Below are 16,430 nucleotides of genomic sequence, written 5' to 3' on the forward strand. Positions count from 1 at the left end.
ATTGATTCCCACTAGCAGTATATGAGAACTCTTATCACTCTACATCCTTACTGTAGCTTGTCTTACGTCTTTAATTTTAGTGATTCTAATGTGTACATGGGAGTATCTCATAGTGGTTTTGATTTCTGTTTCCATGTTGACTATTTCCATGGGGCTCCCTGCTCAGTGGGGACCCTGCCTCTCCCTCTCCATCTGCCTGCTGCTCTGCCTACTATGCTCTGTCTGCCAAATAAATAAATAAAATCTTAAAAAAAGAGATTATATTTATTTATTGGAGAGGGAGAGAGAAAACACACATGGAGATAACACACTTATTTTTCATGGGATTTTTAAAATTTTTCATGGGCTTATTTGCTAGTCGTATGTCTTGTTTGGTGAAATATAGATCTCATTTTTTAAAAACCACGTCATCTGTTTTCTTACAGAGTTGTAGAAATTCTCAATATATTCTGAATGCAAGTCCTTTATGCATTATTGGGGCACCTGGGTGGGTCAGTTGGTTAAGTGGTTGCCTTTGGGTTAGGTTATGATCTCAGGATCCTGGGATAGAGCCCTGCATCGGGCTCCCTGCTTAGTGGGGAGTCTGCTTCTCCCTCTCCCCACCCCCTTGCATGCATGCTTTTTCTCTCTGTCTCAAATTAATAACATTAAAAAACATCCATTATCATTTTCTAATTGTCCTTTGCCAATTTTTCTGTCAGATTTTTGGCCTTTTCTTAGAGATTGCTAAGTACTCTATACATTAGAGAGGTTAACCCTTTGTGATATTTTTTCCTAGTTTGTATTTGTATATAATGTATCCCCTGCATAAGTTTTAGTTTTTGTGCAATCAAGTATATCAATTGTTCATAGCTTTGAGATAGTTATAAAAGGTCTACACTAGTACAAGGTCATAACGAAGCTTGCCAGCATGGACATAATCTCTGTCACTTACCTCTAACATATATTTACCCTTGGTTTCTGAGGAAGTGACTGATTTTTTTTTTTTTTTTAACCTTTGTGCTCTGATCTTTTGTCTGTTAAGTAAAGACTCAGCTCAGAAATCATGGGCCAGTGCTGTTAACAGTGAAAACGGAATACCTAACCAGGAAAAGGCTGTTGCTGTTTTTACAGAGTTCATGGTTCAGTAACCTGAGAGGTATTTAGGAGGCCAAAGAGAAGGCAGGCTGGTACGTTTTAGAACCTGGAACAAATCCAGGTGTGGCCATTAGCTGAGTGACCCTGGGCAAGTCATTTAGCCTCTGTGCATCTGTTTCTCCACTGCAGGTTCCCTCTTGCCTGGGCTAAGAGAATTACCTGAGACATCACTTTCTTGAAACCAGCATTGCTACGTGCCTGCTGGGCTTGCACTTTCTCATCAGTGGCTTCCTAATCCTTGGGAAGGAATCCTCTCAGAAACTCCTTTTGTAATTATATTTAGGACGGTCTCAGCTGGGGACACCATAACAAAAGACCATAGGTTTGGTGGCTTAAACAACAGAGATTTATTTTTCATGGTTTCTGGAGACTGGACCTCCAATGTCAAGGTGCCAGCAGGAGCAGTATTTGGTGAGGGATCTTTCCTGGGTTATAGACAGCTGCCTTCTCACTAGTAGCTCACCTGGCCCTTCCTCAGGGCATGTAGGTAGAAGGAGCAAGAGAATGACTTCCCCTTCTTAGAAAGGCACAAATCCCATCATGGGGGACCCTCCTTACAACTTCATCTAACCCTAATTACCTCCCAGAGGCCTCATCTCAAAACACTGCACTGGGGGTATGGGCTCAGCATTTGCGTTTTGGGGGAACAGAAACCATCCGTGGCAGGGACCGCTGATGTCTGGAGCTGATGACTGCGAACTGTGACAGTATGTGGCGAGAGGGGAGGCAGGCGGGTTTGGGTGGGGAAACTACAGAGGACTTGTAGGATGTTGAAAGCTGGTTGTGGGCAAGGGAGGGAGCAGACCTGTGCTGGCCTCGGTCCTTTGTGGGTTCTCCTGCAGGGTTTACTGAGTTCTGAGGCAGGTCAGTGCAGCGCTAGTGGGCCAGACCTCCTAGATCTGGGTGAAGCTTTGCGACGGCCACAGTCTCTCTTCTCCCAGACTTCAGGGAGGCAGTCATTCCTCAGAGCTGATCCTGGAAGCAGGGGGTGGTTGGTAGAAATAATCCACGGGCAGGAAAAGCCCGAGTTTTGCATATTGGCTTCTCCACATTTAAATATAACATTTACTCTGTGCCAGCGTTAGCTTGCAATCTCCTCGGAAGCTTCCCAGGTATAATCTGCAACCATCCTCCGTGAGTGGAGGGCAGGGAGGAAACAAAGAAGGACAGCCCACTCCAGACTGGTAGGTGGCAGGTGTAATACGCACGGGAACTTACAAGGCTTGTCTTGGGCGGCTGCAAGATGAGTGGTTCCTGCCTGCCAGAGTCTGAAAAGTTTCTGTGGAGGTTATGACTGGGTTCAGTCACATACCTAGTCCAGTCTAGCCTCAACACCACACTTCTGTCTCAGGGCTTTATCCCTGGAGCACCTTCTAGGAGCAGGGGTCTGAGGCAAGTGGTGCTCCCATTCCAAGGACAGAGGAGGGGGTGGGGAGACTCCAATTGCTCAGGTCCAGTTTGAGGTCAACTGACGGTTATGTGCCTTTTTTTTTTTTAAAGATATATTTATTTTAGAGGGAGCAAGCAGGGGGAAGGGCAGGGAGAGAATCTTAAGCAGACTCCATGCTGAGCATAGAGCCCCACGCGGGCTCAGTCCCATGACCCTGAGATCCTGACTTGAGCTGAAACCAAGAGTTGGATGCTTAACCGACTAAGCCACCCAGGCACCCCAAAGCTTATGTTCTCGATGACCTCCTCCAGCTCTTCAGCCCTTGTGATCGGCGTTCACAGTCTTGTATGCCCCCTGTTCTGCACCTGCCCCTGAGTGGTCAAGCAAGGGCCTTCCTTAGCATGGAGGGGGCTCATTTGGTGGCTCTTGGGCTGCCTGGAGGCGAATGCCACAGCAGCTGTGCACGCATGTGTAAGAGAGAAAACACATCAAGAAGTAATTCCCATAATCAGTGACAACTTTTTTCCTGCAAGAGCCCTGTGATCCAAACGATGTATGAAGTCCTCTAGGCAGGGGGTCAGATCACTCAAGGTATCCACTTGGGCCCTCCTGTGATCTAATAAAGATGACACATGAGCAGACTCATTCGATAGGAACACAGAAGCTTCTGTTTGGATAGTGGCGTAGTAATAGTGTCCAAGGCTCTCCCATTTTGGAAGACAACTTTCTCATTATAGACATTTCAGTAAGGACAGGACTTTTGCCATGTAAGGTTTGCTGGGCAGCTATACCCTACCCCCGGCCAACAGAAGGGGCCAAGATGGCAGTCAAATGATTGTACCTGGGGGAAACCAAAAATGCTCATCTGGCTTTGAGGACAGGGAGGTTGGCAACTTTAGAAACTTGACGTGGTTGGGGGGGCCTGGGTGGTGCAGTTGGTTAAATGCTCAACTCTTGATCTCAGGGTTGTGAGATCAAGCCCCACATTGGGCTCTGCACTCGGTGTGGAGTCTGCTTGAGACTCTACCTTTCCCTCTGCCCCTTCTTGTCATGCTCTCACTCTCTAACATAAATAAATCTTCAAAAAAAAAAAAAAAAGAACCTTGATGTCGTATATACCATGTGTTTTGACTGCGGGAGGCAGCACCGTCAGTCCTGAGGAGATGGATGCACTAGGGACAGGATACGGCAGGTCAGAACCCCCACTTTCTCCCCTCTTTCAGTGATGTGTTTTCATTCCAGGTAGTGCATTTCAGCAGGTCCAGCAGGCATCAGGGCAATGGGGTCCCAGTGGAGATTAATTCCCCCTTATCCAGGGCTTTGAAGGAATTCACCCATCTTTGCAGGACATTTCGTTCCAAATTCTAGTGGAGAAGTCTTTTCCCTGGCGTGATAGGGCTTCGTGTGCCCAGCAGCCTAGCAAGCTGATGCAGAGTGAGAGTCAGGGCGTTGGCTGTTGACTGAAGCTCTGTATGTTTGTGATGCTGGGGGGCTCGGCAGGGATCCCTGGTCTGCCATGTGGGGTCACAGACCCTCCTGGCTGATCATTTAAATGTATGAAAGCCTGTGACAGTGCTTCAGTTGACCCTGTCAAGGCGGTGTTTTACTTGTTAATAATTTCATCTGCTGCTTTAATATTCTTTTCATTCTTTTCTACGAGCCCTGCTGCTTCTGGGTTCTAGGGGAGATGGAACCTGCATTCCACGTCATGTTCTTTTGCTTAGCCTTGCACATTGTGACCTTTGAAATGGAACCCCCCCCCATCACTGTTTATTCAACAAGGGTGTCCATACATGGTACTGAGCTTTTTCAAGCTCCTAATGGCGGCAGCTTGGCCTGGGAAAGCTTAGGGCAGGTCAGTGTCCACACAAGCCCGGGCCTGTTTAGAATCCTCTCTTGGAGGGAAGGGACCAATATAATCAGTTTGCCACCTTCACCGGTTGGGAGCTCCGTGATTGGTCTCGGACTCCTTTGGCAGTGGCCTTGGGTATTTAGAACACACACGACATATTAGAGCATTGACCCCATGCATTCTGGCACCCTTGGCAATGTCATGTGGGTACGGTGGTGGCCACTCTCTCTATACCCGATCTTTTGTATCTGTTAAAGGATCGGTTACCAGGGCTTGTTCTGAGGTAAGGCATCAGCATTTTTTCTCTTTTTTCTTTTTTTCTAAATTTTTTCCCAGAGCATCATCTTCTTGATGGCTGGGGGTATCCAATGCTTTATTAGTGAGGATTGCCTCAGGCTCTTGCAGGCAGACCCAGATGTCCCTCTGTACATCCTGACCCCACAGAGCCCATGTGTGAATCATCCATCCCTTGGCTTCTCCTTGTCTAAGCCATAGGGTTAATTTCTTTCGGACAGCCCACTGTCAATGCCACCGGTTAAGAGATAGCATTCATGCACAGCTCTCAGCAGCCTAGTAGCTGCTGTGGTTCATTCCTTCCCAAGAGGCTCTGTCTGGAGGAATGCTATGCACGGTGTTGGAGCTGTTGCTCTGTGGGTACATCAGGTTTTGTCCCCTTCCCAAGCTGGGACCAAGATTCTATGGGCAGTCTCTCCTTTGTTGTCTCTGCCACAGTCTCTGACTCCTACCTTCTGGAGTCCTAGACACATCTAACTCAAATGGTATCCCTGTTTGGGAGATGCCCAGAGCTTTAATCTGCCTCATTAATATTCTTGCCTTCTCAAAGGTGGCTTGCTGCTCTGACCCCCAGTCCCATATGTGCCCTTTATTTACCAGGTGGCACAAGAGTAAGGGGCATTGTGCCAGGTGGGGAATACAAGTCCTCTAAAAACCCAAATCCCAACCAAGACTTCCATCTCTTTCACAATCCTAAGAGATACATAGGCTTGCTTCTTACTAATCACAGCTTTTGGGACAATGAACAACTTATCTGACCAAACAGCACCCTAAACCTTATTGCAACACCTTGGCCTTGAGTTTTCTGTAGGCTCACTGCCCATTTTTTTTTCCCCCTTGCAGATATTCCAGCAAAGCCTGCAGAGTGTCCTGCAGCAAAGGCAGCCTTCACATGTTAACATTGTATCATTGATGTCATGGGCCCATTTTACTGATGTGGGGAAGGAAGACACAGGAGCAGGTCCATGACCTATTGTAGGGCTGTGCAGGTAGTTTTGGGGATAACTTGAAACTCATTATTGTCCCTTCCACATGAAGGCAAATTGATCTTAGTTACCAGAAACCTCTACTAATCGAAATCTCTTCCATGAATCTCCTTGACAATGAAGCACTTTTGCAGGGATACTTCCTGCCAAATCATCAGAGCAAACAGTAGCTGTCCATAAATGACAAAAGACTTAAAAATGGCCATGGTTGAAGATTTAAAGTGTTCATTATGGTGTAATTAACAAGAGAATTTGGTTATTTCTGTGCCATACATTTTAAAATTAGGACTAATAGCATTTTACCAAGGTTTACATTACGGTGTAATTAACAAGAGAATTTGGTTATTTTTATGACATACATTTTAAAATTATGACTAATAGCATTTTACCACGCTTTTAGGAATTTCAAATAAATTGGTACTAAAGAAAATTTAGCATCATCATTCATAGTCTAATTAATTCAATATCTTCCTTTCATAAGGAAAGAGAACACATCTTTTGAGATATTCTGGGGACTCTCTGGAAAATTCCCAAGTTGGTTCATAGTTAAGACTTCATTGAAAATTTGATTTGGGGGAAACTTTTCAAAAATACCCAAAGGTTTAAAAATGCTTGATTAAATAGGATCACAGGTCACTGTGAAATAATACTTAGTTTCCCATTTAACTAAAGTGATAATTAAAGACTTCAAAGGCAAGTGCAGAAAGTTACATAGCTCTGAAAAACATACCCCTTTTACTAGAAAGTCAGTTTTGTTAAATAATCAAAGACCTCTTAAAGGTAACATGAAGCACAGGAAATTATTTTGACAAAACTCAGAATCTTTGTTTTCTGGGAAGATTACCTAAAAAGTAAAGAAAAACCTTTCATAATCTCATCTGAAAGAATAGTCCAAGAAAACTTTGTCCTTTTAGCAGATGAAAGAAAATTATGTTTTAGTTTTTCATACATACATGTTTGATATTAAAGCTTATTTTTCCTTAAGCTAAATAAGTAGGGCTCTTTTACAGAATAAAATCCTCCTCTTCATTCTCCTCACTTTCCCAGAGATCCCGCCACTTCGCATCCTAACCAGGCATTGTCACAGGTGCCTAGATCTTCAGCCACTATCGCTTGCAACCTCCTAGCTTTGCAGGAGGGCACGCCACGGTCTCCAGCTGATGATCCTGCTCTACCAGCTTGCTGGCCAGCCCCGAAGCTGGCAGAGCAGTGGACGGACCACCATTTGTCCTTCTGTATCCTCAGCTCTTCCTCCAACTCTGTAACCTGAGCTGCAGCCTCTGGTGGGACATCAGTGCCCAGCCGAACAGCGCACAGTCGGCGCCAGCCCACTGGGCCACCCCGTGTTTCCCTTCTGTGCTGCAGTGCACCATGGTGTGGGTCCTCATAGAGGCACATTAAAGCATCTCCTGTTGTCTCATAATAGTCCGCAAGCGTCTAATATATGGGCCCCTCCTCCCTACTTAGAGGTCGGTAGCCAAGTCCTACGGATGCCTCCTTCCTGGCTGGCTCACCAGTTGTTAGTTCACGAGCTCCTTGGGGCTTCCCAGGTGTGATTGGAAACCGGCCTGCATAGGTGGAGGGCAGGAAGAGATGGAAGGAGGAGGAAGACCACTTCGGATGGTAGTTTTATTAGCAAGTGAGCTCATACACGAGGCTTGCCTTGGTTGGCCACAAGATGAGATTTCTGCAATCCTGTCCACCCGATCTTGAAAATTTATGTGGAGGTGTTACCTGGTTTCTGTCACATACCCTGTCCAGAGAGCCCCGACAGCACACCTCTCTCTCAAGGCTTGGTCCTTGGGGCAGCTTCTGGAAGTGGGGAAGGCAATTGGGGCTCCCATTCCAAGTCTGCAGTTGCCTGGTCCAGCTTGCAGGTCAACCGGCGGTCAGATCTTCTTGATGACCATCTTCAGCAGCCAGGCACTGCTGTAAGCGCTCTGAAGCATCCTTCTGAAGTGGTATTTCAGGTTCAAGCAGAGAATCGGAACCACTCTAAAAGGCATAGAATAGGGCCTTATTGTTTACTGCAGGGATGAGACTTTCCAGGCTGGTGGGGGCTACAGAAGAAGCATCTGTCAGAATATTATCCCTGAAGGCAGCAGGGCTGTCTGGAAGGAGGGAAAGAGGGGTGTAGAGCGAAGCAGAGAGCAGGGAAAACGGGAACCCCGCAGAGGGACTGGAACCACACTTGACCCTCACTGGTGTGGCCTCAACGGTGTGGGTGATTGGAAGCAGAAAACTTGACAAGCTACTGTGGTCCCACTCAGTTGTTCTTATACCTTTTCACATTGCACCGTGCATACTTTTTCCTAGGTACTCAGTTCCTGACGTTTCTTTTATAGGAGTGCTTTGCGTACTTTGGGGCTTGTGTTAACACTTAGTGTGGCTGTTCGGTGGAATGAGTTAGTGCATGCGTCACGTGCTTGGACCCTTGAACATGAATTGCTACATTGACTGCACATTATTTGCTTGCCAGGGGCTGCGGTATCACACTCCCTGCCACGGTAGAGAGAAATGAGCTGTGAGTGCTCGGGTCTGTTTCCCCAGTAAGCAGTGGAGTCCAGATGTGAGCAAAGGTCCGCTGGTGCACCACTGCCCTTCAGCCAAGCCCCCCTATCCAGCAGTGAGCTCCCCGGGATAGAGAGAGGAGATAGGAGATATCCTAGGGATAGGAGAGGACAGCCAAAGCTATTGTGGCTTGTCTCAAGATGCTTGGGGGGGGGTGCCCAAGCTCCTTGGGACTTAGAAGGGGTGAATGCAGACTCTCTCTACATCTGGGAATTTAGGGATGAGGGCTTTGCCAACAGGTTGAATGGGATCAGAAAGGCTTCAGGTGTAAGGGTTGAGCAAAGCCAGAATTCAGCTGAATGTGGGGTCTCAAAGTGCTTGACTGTGTCAGTCTCCCAACCTTTTCTGTTTTCTGAATCCTGTCAGCACCTGGGTCTGTGTTGATATGTTGCTTTGGAGCCTGTGGGTGCCAACACCCATGATGAGAGTGAGTCCCTGCACAGAAGGAGCTGTGATTTGGAGATCCTGCCCACCCCCCCACCCCGGACCCTGCTTTGTCACCTCATGCACAGCAGGGACTCGGGATCTACCAAGAGGCTAGGTTTGGCATGGTCCTTACTGATAATTTGAGGAGGTGACAATGATAATAAGAGTAATAATAATAATAAAATTCAGTGAGATGATTCTTTTAAAGAACTTAAAAGTTCGAAATAATGTTAGATAAAAGAGTTGCAAAGACGTTACAGAGATTTCCCGTGTATCTTTCATCCAGCCTCCCCTGACGTTAACATCTCACATAGATAACCAGGACACGTTTGCCCAAACTCTGAGATTACTGGGCTATTACCAAAACTCCAGGTTCCATTCCAGTTTTCCCTAGCATTTCCACTTAATACCCTTTTTCTGTTCCAGGATCCGGTCCAGAACAGTTCAGGTAGTGTTATGTATGAACTGAGTAAATTGTGGCGTGGAATAAAGGGCATAGTTTAGACCTCTGTCTCCATAGTTTCCAATCTGTGACAGGTTCTTGGTTGTATCTTATCTTTCATGACCTTGATGTGTGTGAACGGTAGTGCTCAGGTATTTTGTAGACTGTCCCTCCATGTGGGTTCATTTGGTGCTTTTTTTCAAGATTGAGCTGAGGTTATGGATTTTTGGGTAGAACACCAAGACCTGTTCTTCTTGTCCCGTCATCTTATATCAGGAAGCACATGATATCGGCAGGACTCATTAATGGTCCTGTTAATCTTGATCAGTTGGCTTAGATCCCTTGCCAGGCTTCTCCCCTGCTATTTTCTCCTTACCATATCCTACTTGTTAGATACCCGTCACGAGCCCAGCCCACACTCAGGGAGGAGGGAATTCAGCTGCACCTCATAGAAGAAGGATTAGCAAAGGATCTGGGGACATATGTTAAGGCCAACCACCATTGATCAGTATTCTGGGGGAGATGCTCTGATACCTTGCAGATATCTCGTTTTTGGGGAGGTGATTTTTCTAATGATTTTGTTCAGTTTTGAAGCCAGGAAAACAGGCTGTCTTCCTTCTTCCCAGCTTTCTGGCACTAGGTTAGTGAGCTGGGTAATAAGATGCTTCAGGAATCTTACTCTTTTGTATACGTGATGCTTTATCAGACTTCTGCTGGCAGTTGCATTTCAGTACTGGAGAGAATCTGGAAGCTGTGTCTCATGATGCACAGGAGCTCCAGGCTGAGGAGTGTGGTGGGCTCTAATGTCATGAGATGGTGATGCTGGCTTTTGTGTGTGTGACTCACTCATTGCTTGCAAAGTTAAGGTCAAAACTTATAGGAAGTGCTATGATAACGTCAATAGCAGACTTTATTTTTAGCTACCTTTTCTGCACCTTGAAGGCTATATTTGAACTTCTAATTGCCTTGTGTGAATTTAAGGAAAAAACATGGTTGTAAGTAGCTTCAGCCCTAATTGGCCCTGTGGCTCTGTGTTGAAGTGTTCTTAGTCCAGTGGCATACTTATATGTTCCCATATTCCCCAGTTGCTTTTTGAATTGTTTGTGAAAAACCACACATAGCATGCACTGTATGTTTAGCATTCCAGTTACATTATTGATCAGTGATTGCCAGACATTTTGGCAGAAGAATTTGAAGGGGAATCTCCTACAGGAAGAGGAATACTCAGTTGTCCAAGGGAATATAAATCTGGATTATCTGTTTTTGATCATCTTTTCCAATTCCCAGTGACACAGGTAACTAGCCAACCTATGAGACCGAAGAAGATACTGCCACCTGGTGGCAGCATACCCAATTGATCATTTGTTCAGGGAACAAAACTGATCCTTAAGGCAAATGGTTTGCTGGTAATCTGTTCTAGCCGGAAGCGAACTGTTGAAATCTGGAACTTTCTCTTCTAGGATGACTTCCTGTTCAGCGTCTCCATTTTAAGTGGGATCCTTTGCAGTATCCTGGCTGTGTTGAAGTTTATGCTGGGGAAGGTTCTGACCAGCAGAGCACTCATAACAGATGGTGAGTAAGGCCAGTGTGCCTGATCCTTGGGGGGCTGGGCTCACATGGAAAGAAGGTGCTGTTCAGTTGCTTGTCCTGCAGAAGAGCTCAACAATTTGAAATCTGTTCCTCACTCTCCTCCCCTCCACAGGCTGTTTAATGATTCTCGGAGTTCCCGTATCAGGGCAGATGTATTGTACCCTGGGAATTTAATAAATTCCATGAATCACCTCCACTCTGACCTCTTAACAGTGGGTCAGGGCTCCCCAACCTGTGCTGTTTGTTAAAAGTTCAGATTCCAGAGCCCGAGCCCCTGAAGAGTCTGACACTGGGAGCTGAGGTGGGGTCCAGGAAGTCGTCATTACAGCAGTGCCTCAGTCTGCGCGGTGCACGCTGAGGTCAGGTGCTGCCTTCAAGGCCGAGCCAAGGGGCCAGGACACAGCGTCACAGTGCTCCTACATGACCTTTTGACCACCAGCCTCTCTAGTCTTGCTCAAATACCACTTTCCACAGCACCTGCTGGTGGCAAGGCGGGGCTGCCGGGGGCTGTGGAGGCCCTTTGCCCATATGACACCAAAGCTTCTTTTTTTTTTTTTTTAAAGATTTTATTTATTTATTTGACAGAGAGAGATTACAAGTAGGCAGAGAGGCAGGCAGAGAGAGAGAGGAGGAAGCAGGCTCCCTGCTGAGCAGACAGCCCGATGTGGGACTCGATCCCAGGACCCTGAGATCATGACCTGAGCCGAAGGCAGTGGCTTAACCCACTGAGCCACCCAGGCGCCCCGTGACACCAAAGCTTCTTAAATAGCAAAAATCATTTAAGGCAGTAAGGGGATCAGCGACGGGGACTGAGCCATCCTGTTCCCTGACTTTCAACCAGTGGGAGGCCCAGCCTGGCTTCTCAAGCTCCCAGGTGGAACCCGGGGCAGGGGCAGCTGGGGAAAGGCAGGACCCAGCTGGCATCAGCTGGCATGTTTGCTGCTGGGACAGCACGAACTGCACTCTCCCAGGGCCCGATCTGACGAGCTGGTGGTTCTGTCCATGAGAATCCTGCCGGCGTGCCTGAGGCCCCAGCCTGTGCGTCTTCTGAGGGCTCTGTCAGGGCTGAGATGCCCAGGCTTTCTGCCGAGCCTAGTGTACGGCCCCCTGGGACCCTGGCCCGAAAGGATACCCTTTTCTCTTTGGGGGCAGACCCAGAATCTGAGGAGGAGTCTTCATTCTCCGTGATCTTTGTGGTCTGGTGTTTTCTAACCCGGCAAAGAAAATTCCCTCCTTTGGACCTGGCGTCTTCCTTCCCTTGGGGAGGAACAGCCCAGGGTGCGTGCTTGGCTCAGCGCTGCAGGCCGGCGGGCACTAGCCAGGGCTTTGCGTGTGGTTGCTCGGAGGCATGCCGTTCTGCCAGGGCCTCAGAGGCCTGAACAAAGAGCAGAGGCCTGGCTGGCCTGAGGCTCCTCCAGCGGCAGTTCTGTGCCTCCCTCTCCGCATCTCTTTGCCTGGAACCCGAGGGTCGGGGCAGGCAGGCCTGAAGGAGGCGGCACCCGTCAGTCAGTATAGCTTTCTGGGCTCCCCGAGGTCAGTACTCACCAGGGGCTCTTCTTCCTGTCTTGGTTGAGACACAAGCCTGCTGGCCTGCAGAGCAGCAGCATTTTTTCTGTTCACCTGAGTGCAGTGGAGACACACAGTGTGCCCCTGCACCAGAAGCCTGGGTGTGGACCCAGCAGTCAGCCCTGCCCCTCCAACCACGATTGCGGGGCTCGGCCCTGACAGCAGTCTGCCTTCCTGTTAGATATTCCAGGTGGTTTCTGTTGAGGCTTCTGTGTCCTTCTCACTTCCTGCCACTTTATATGGTTTACGCAGGAGGCCACCCTGATTAGTATTTTTTTAAATGAACAACTTTTTAAAAACAATTTTATTTATTTACTTGTCAGAGAGAGAGAGAGAGAGCACACAAGCAGGGGGAATGGCAGGCAGAGGGAGAAGCAGGCTTCCCGCTGAGCAGGGAGCCCAGAGTGGGACTCAATCCCAGGACCCTGGGATCATGACCTGAGATGAAGGCAGAGGCTTAACTGACTGAGCCACCCAGGCGTCCCTAATGGATAATTTGATAATCTTCACACACAAAGCCAGCTACACACACACAGTGTTTCCATCCCAGTCTTGAACCAGGCAGGGGTCGTGACGAAGAGAAGTAGATGGTTTGAGAGGAAATTCTTCCACCCAGAGGCAGAAAGCAGGGGGAGCCTTGCTGGGGGTCGTGGTGGGACAGAATCTGGGGTATCGGGAGAGGGCATGTTGGGTGAGGGAGCACGGACATGGAGTCCACAGTAGGATTCTGGATGTTTTGTTCAATATTTAACCCATGGTGACATGATTGATGTTTTGTTTTTCTTTCTTTCTTTCTTTTTAAAGATTTTATTTATTTATTTGACAGACAGAGATCACAGGTAGGCAGAGAGGCAGGCAGAGGGAGAGAGGGGAAAGCAGGCTCCCCGCTGAGCAGAGAGCCTGATGCGGGACTCGATCCCAGGACCCTGAGATCATGACCTGAGCCGAAGGCAGAGGTTTAACCCACTGAGCCACCCAGGCGCCCTTGATTGATGTTTTCTAAAGAACCCTCTGGCCGTCAAGGTGGGGCAGAGCAGAGGGAAGGAGACCTGAGGTGGGAGAAGTCTATGGAGCCACGGGGTGGCAGGGGCTGGGACGGAATGGGGGCAGAGAGGTGGAGAATGGGGGTGGGTTTGAGGAAGGTGAGGCAGTATCTGTAAACCGGGGCTCAGGGCTGAATGGTCATCAGGGGCCGATGAGAGAGAGACACAGAAGGATAGGGAGCACTATAGCAAAGAGCCAAGACAGCCGGCCACCCCATCCCCAAGCCTGTTACCCATAAGGGGCCCCTGGCGGGTCGGTGAGCTCTGCAGTCCCCTGTTTGGTGGGAGTGCCAGCAGACAAGGTGGCGGTCATTACGGCCTCCTGCGAATTGTGTTGTCTGGGCTCCCAGTTGCACTCCTGCATTGACGAGATGTAGGGAGCTGTGGGTAACTATCTCCTCTCCTTCCCTCTCTTTGGAAGGTGGGGGCGGGATGGGCTTCAGGAGCCATGCCTATCTTTAATGTCCAGGGTCTCCTGCAGGGCTGGCTCTGGAGGGCATCCCTGGTGGCTGCTGGACTGGGAACGCCTCTCTCCTGGTCTGGCCCTGGGGCTGGGGGCAAGCCAAGGGCTTCTCTCAAGGAGGGAAGCAAGTTCAGCTCACGGCATCCTGTGTGGGGAAGAAGGGCAGGCCTTATCGGTCATCGGGGGTGATGGCCCTTCCTGCGGAGATGCAGTGCGTGAACGTGAACGGGGTCAGGCTGACTCCACCAGATCCTTTGTCACTGGGTTGTGTCCTGACAGCCGGGAAGCAGACCTTCAGGGAGAGTGGGACAGCAGGTGGGGGCACATTCCAGACACTCCCACTCTGTCAGGCACATCTTGTCTAACTTGACTTCGCTGCTTTGAATATTCAGTCAACATGCGGTTTTTGCTCAGCATGAGGCCGAGGTTGGCTTTGTGTTATTGAGATAGAATGGTTTTGCACAGCAAGCCAAGAGTACCAGTGGGGCAGAGGGGGACTGTGAAGAGGTCCTGGGGGAAGTTCCGAGCCAGGAGCCAGCAGCTGGGCTCTGGAGCTGCCTGCGGCCACAGATGGAAATCTGTCCAAGCAGAGGGGCTTGGGTCCACGGTCCTCATTCCCCAACTTCTGAAATGCCACGAGGCTGGGATGGTTTTTTGGCACATGAGGAACTTCAGTCCGAACTTTCTGCATAAAATGAATGTGCCCAATTCTACAGATCCTTCCCTAGTCATTGAGGCCAGACTGGGAGAGCCTCTGACGTGATAATTGTGTTCTGCCATCAACAACATCTGCTCTTGACGACAGCTCCGGTTTTAACCAAGGGGACAGGGACAAGCTGTGAGGCTGGGTGGAGGGGTGGTGACGGCGTCTAGAAGTGACTGACCCACAGGGCTTTGTGTGCCAGAGTTGAAGATGGGAGGTCTGGGGGCCAGGGCTGGGAACTCAGAGTTCCTGTGGGACGCTGGCTGGGAAGCCTGTCCCTTTTGAAGGATGTGGCATGGCAGATCCAGAATTGTACCCTAGCCCCTGGGCCCTAGTCCCTCGTTCCTGCGTGGGCTTAGGAGAGGTGGGGCTGACTATGTCCAGCTCTGTGGCCCGTGGAGGTGAGTGGAGCCGAGTTAGTCGAAGCTCTTTCTGTGAGCTGTGTGCAGAGGGTGGGCCCTGCGGAGTGGAGGGACTTGATGGAGCTGAGGGGACATCTAGTGGCCAGTGAGAGGACCCTCATTTGCTCTGCAACCTCTCTGAGCTTCTCGGAAGGCTCCGCCTGCCCCTGATAAAGATGGAGCTGGGAGCAAATGATTCCACGCTGCCCTGGGGCAGTGTCCAGCTGCCTTGTCTTCCCCTCGGTTCTAGTCCCGCAGAGCTAAAATTCCCCCATGCCGAGGATGCCCAAGACGTAAACTCCAGCCCAGGTAGCCTGGGACAGAGTAACGGATCTGCTGGTGCTGCTGGTGGCCTTCGGAGAAAAGCTGTGAACTGCAGAGCCTTTTTCTTTTCTTTTTAAGAGGATTGTCCTGGTTCCAGGTATTACAAAGGACAGGAAGGACTCAAGCGACCACCAGAGGCGAGAGGGCAAATGCCAGCTTCTCATAATGGGAGGGGAGAGAGGATCCCGATGGATCAGATGACAGGCAGGAGATACAGCCCTCGCGTCTCAGGACCCGCTGTTCCCCTCCTGGGGGAGGTGCGGAGGCAGAACCGAGGACGGGGCTACAGGGGACAAAACCACGGGTCGTCAGTGAGGGAGAAAGGGCCAGTGTGTTCCGTGTATCAGGGAGGGGGATGGACTCAGCCTGGCTGCAGGGGGGCCGTGATGCTTTTGAAACCTAGGCTTTAGAAGCGTCTGCTCCAGAGCTGCCTGGAGAGTGGAGTTTGAAAACCTGCTGAACCCGTTTCTTCATCATCCAGAGCTAGGTGAGCATGGGGAAGCCATAGACACGAACCACGCAGGGGCCACCTGGACGAAGGGAAGCCAGAGGCAACACGTCTGTCCCTCACCTCCACCGCTGGAGGTAGAAGACGTGGAGGTTGGGACCTGGGAATTGGAGCTGGTGGGACACATCTCTGGTGAAGCAGAGGTCACCATTCAGCCCCTGCTCTCCTGCTGTCTCCGGGGCACCTGGGACAAGCTCCTAGACTGGCCAGCTGTCAGAGGAGAGGGAGAGGAGAGCCGGTGACGGGTGGAGGTGCAGGTGCACACTGTAGGTGGCAGGCAGGGCTAGCCTGGCTACACACGGGAATGCTGGGACAGGCCGTGGCCCAAAGAGCCTTCGCCAGCTCCCAGCTCCCTGCAAGTCCTGGCTTCCCTCTCACCGCAGTCCCCCAGGCTGGCCGTCAGAGGACATGGGAGGAAGGTGGAGGTGTCTGCCTTTCCCAGTCTCCACCACTAGTATTCCGGTGAAATTGGCTTGGAAACCTTCTCTAGGGATGAACCGTGACCAGCCCTGAGAAGAAAGTGTGGAGGCTGACTCTCCGGGGAGCCTCAGGCTCCACCTGCCATGAAGGAGTGTACGCTCTGCCTCCGCTTTACATCCTTCTCAGGGGCAGTCTCTCCAGGGCCCTAGCCACAGACCCTGCCTGGGCTGGGAGGTCCCTGGAGCCCGGGCAGGGATGGCTTCCTCTCTCTTGGGTCTGCTCAGCCCAGCTGCTGCTCAGTGGGAGCCCTCTTG

The 16,430-nt window shown here is 49.9% G+C and overlaps 1 protein-coding gene across 1 annotated transcript in view; it reads left to right on the plus strand.

Moving 5' to 3' along the window:
* TMEM163 (transmembrane protein 163) overlaps window positions 1–16,430 on the plus strand; it is a 221,031-nt gene that overhangs the window by 200,805 nt on the left and 3,796 nt on the right. Inside the window, exon 6 of the mRNA XM_044242592.1 lies at window positions 10,559–10,670. Within this exon, the coding sequence (XP_044098527.1) occupies window positions 10,559–10,670 (112 nt within the window). The remainder of the gene's footprint in view (window positions 1–10,558; window positions 10,671–16,430) is intronic.

This window comes from Neovison vison, chromosome 3 (assembly GCF_020171115.1).
Source record: "Neovison vison isolate M4711 chromosome 3, ASM_NN_V1, whole genome shotgun sequence".
In the NCBI taxonomy this organism is placed as follows: domain Eukaryota; kingdom Metazoa; phylum Chordata; class Mammalia; order Carnivora; family Mustelidae; genus Neogale; species Neogale vison.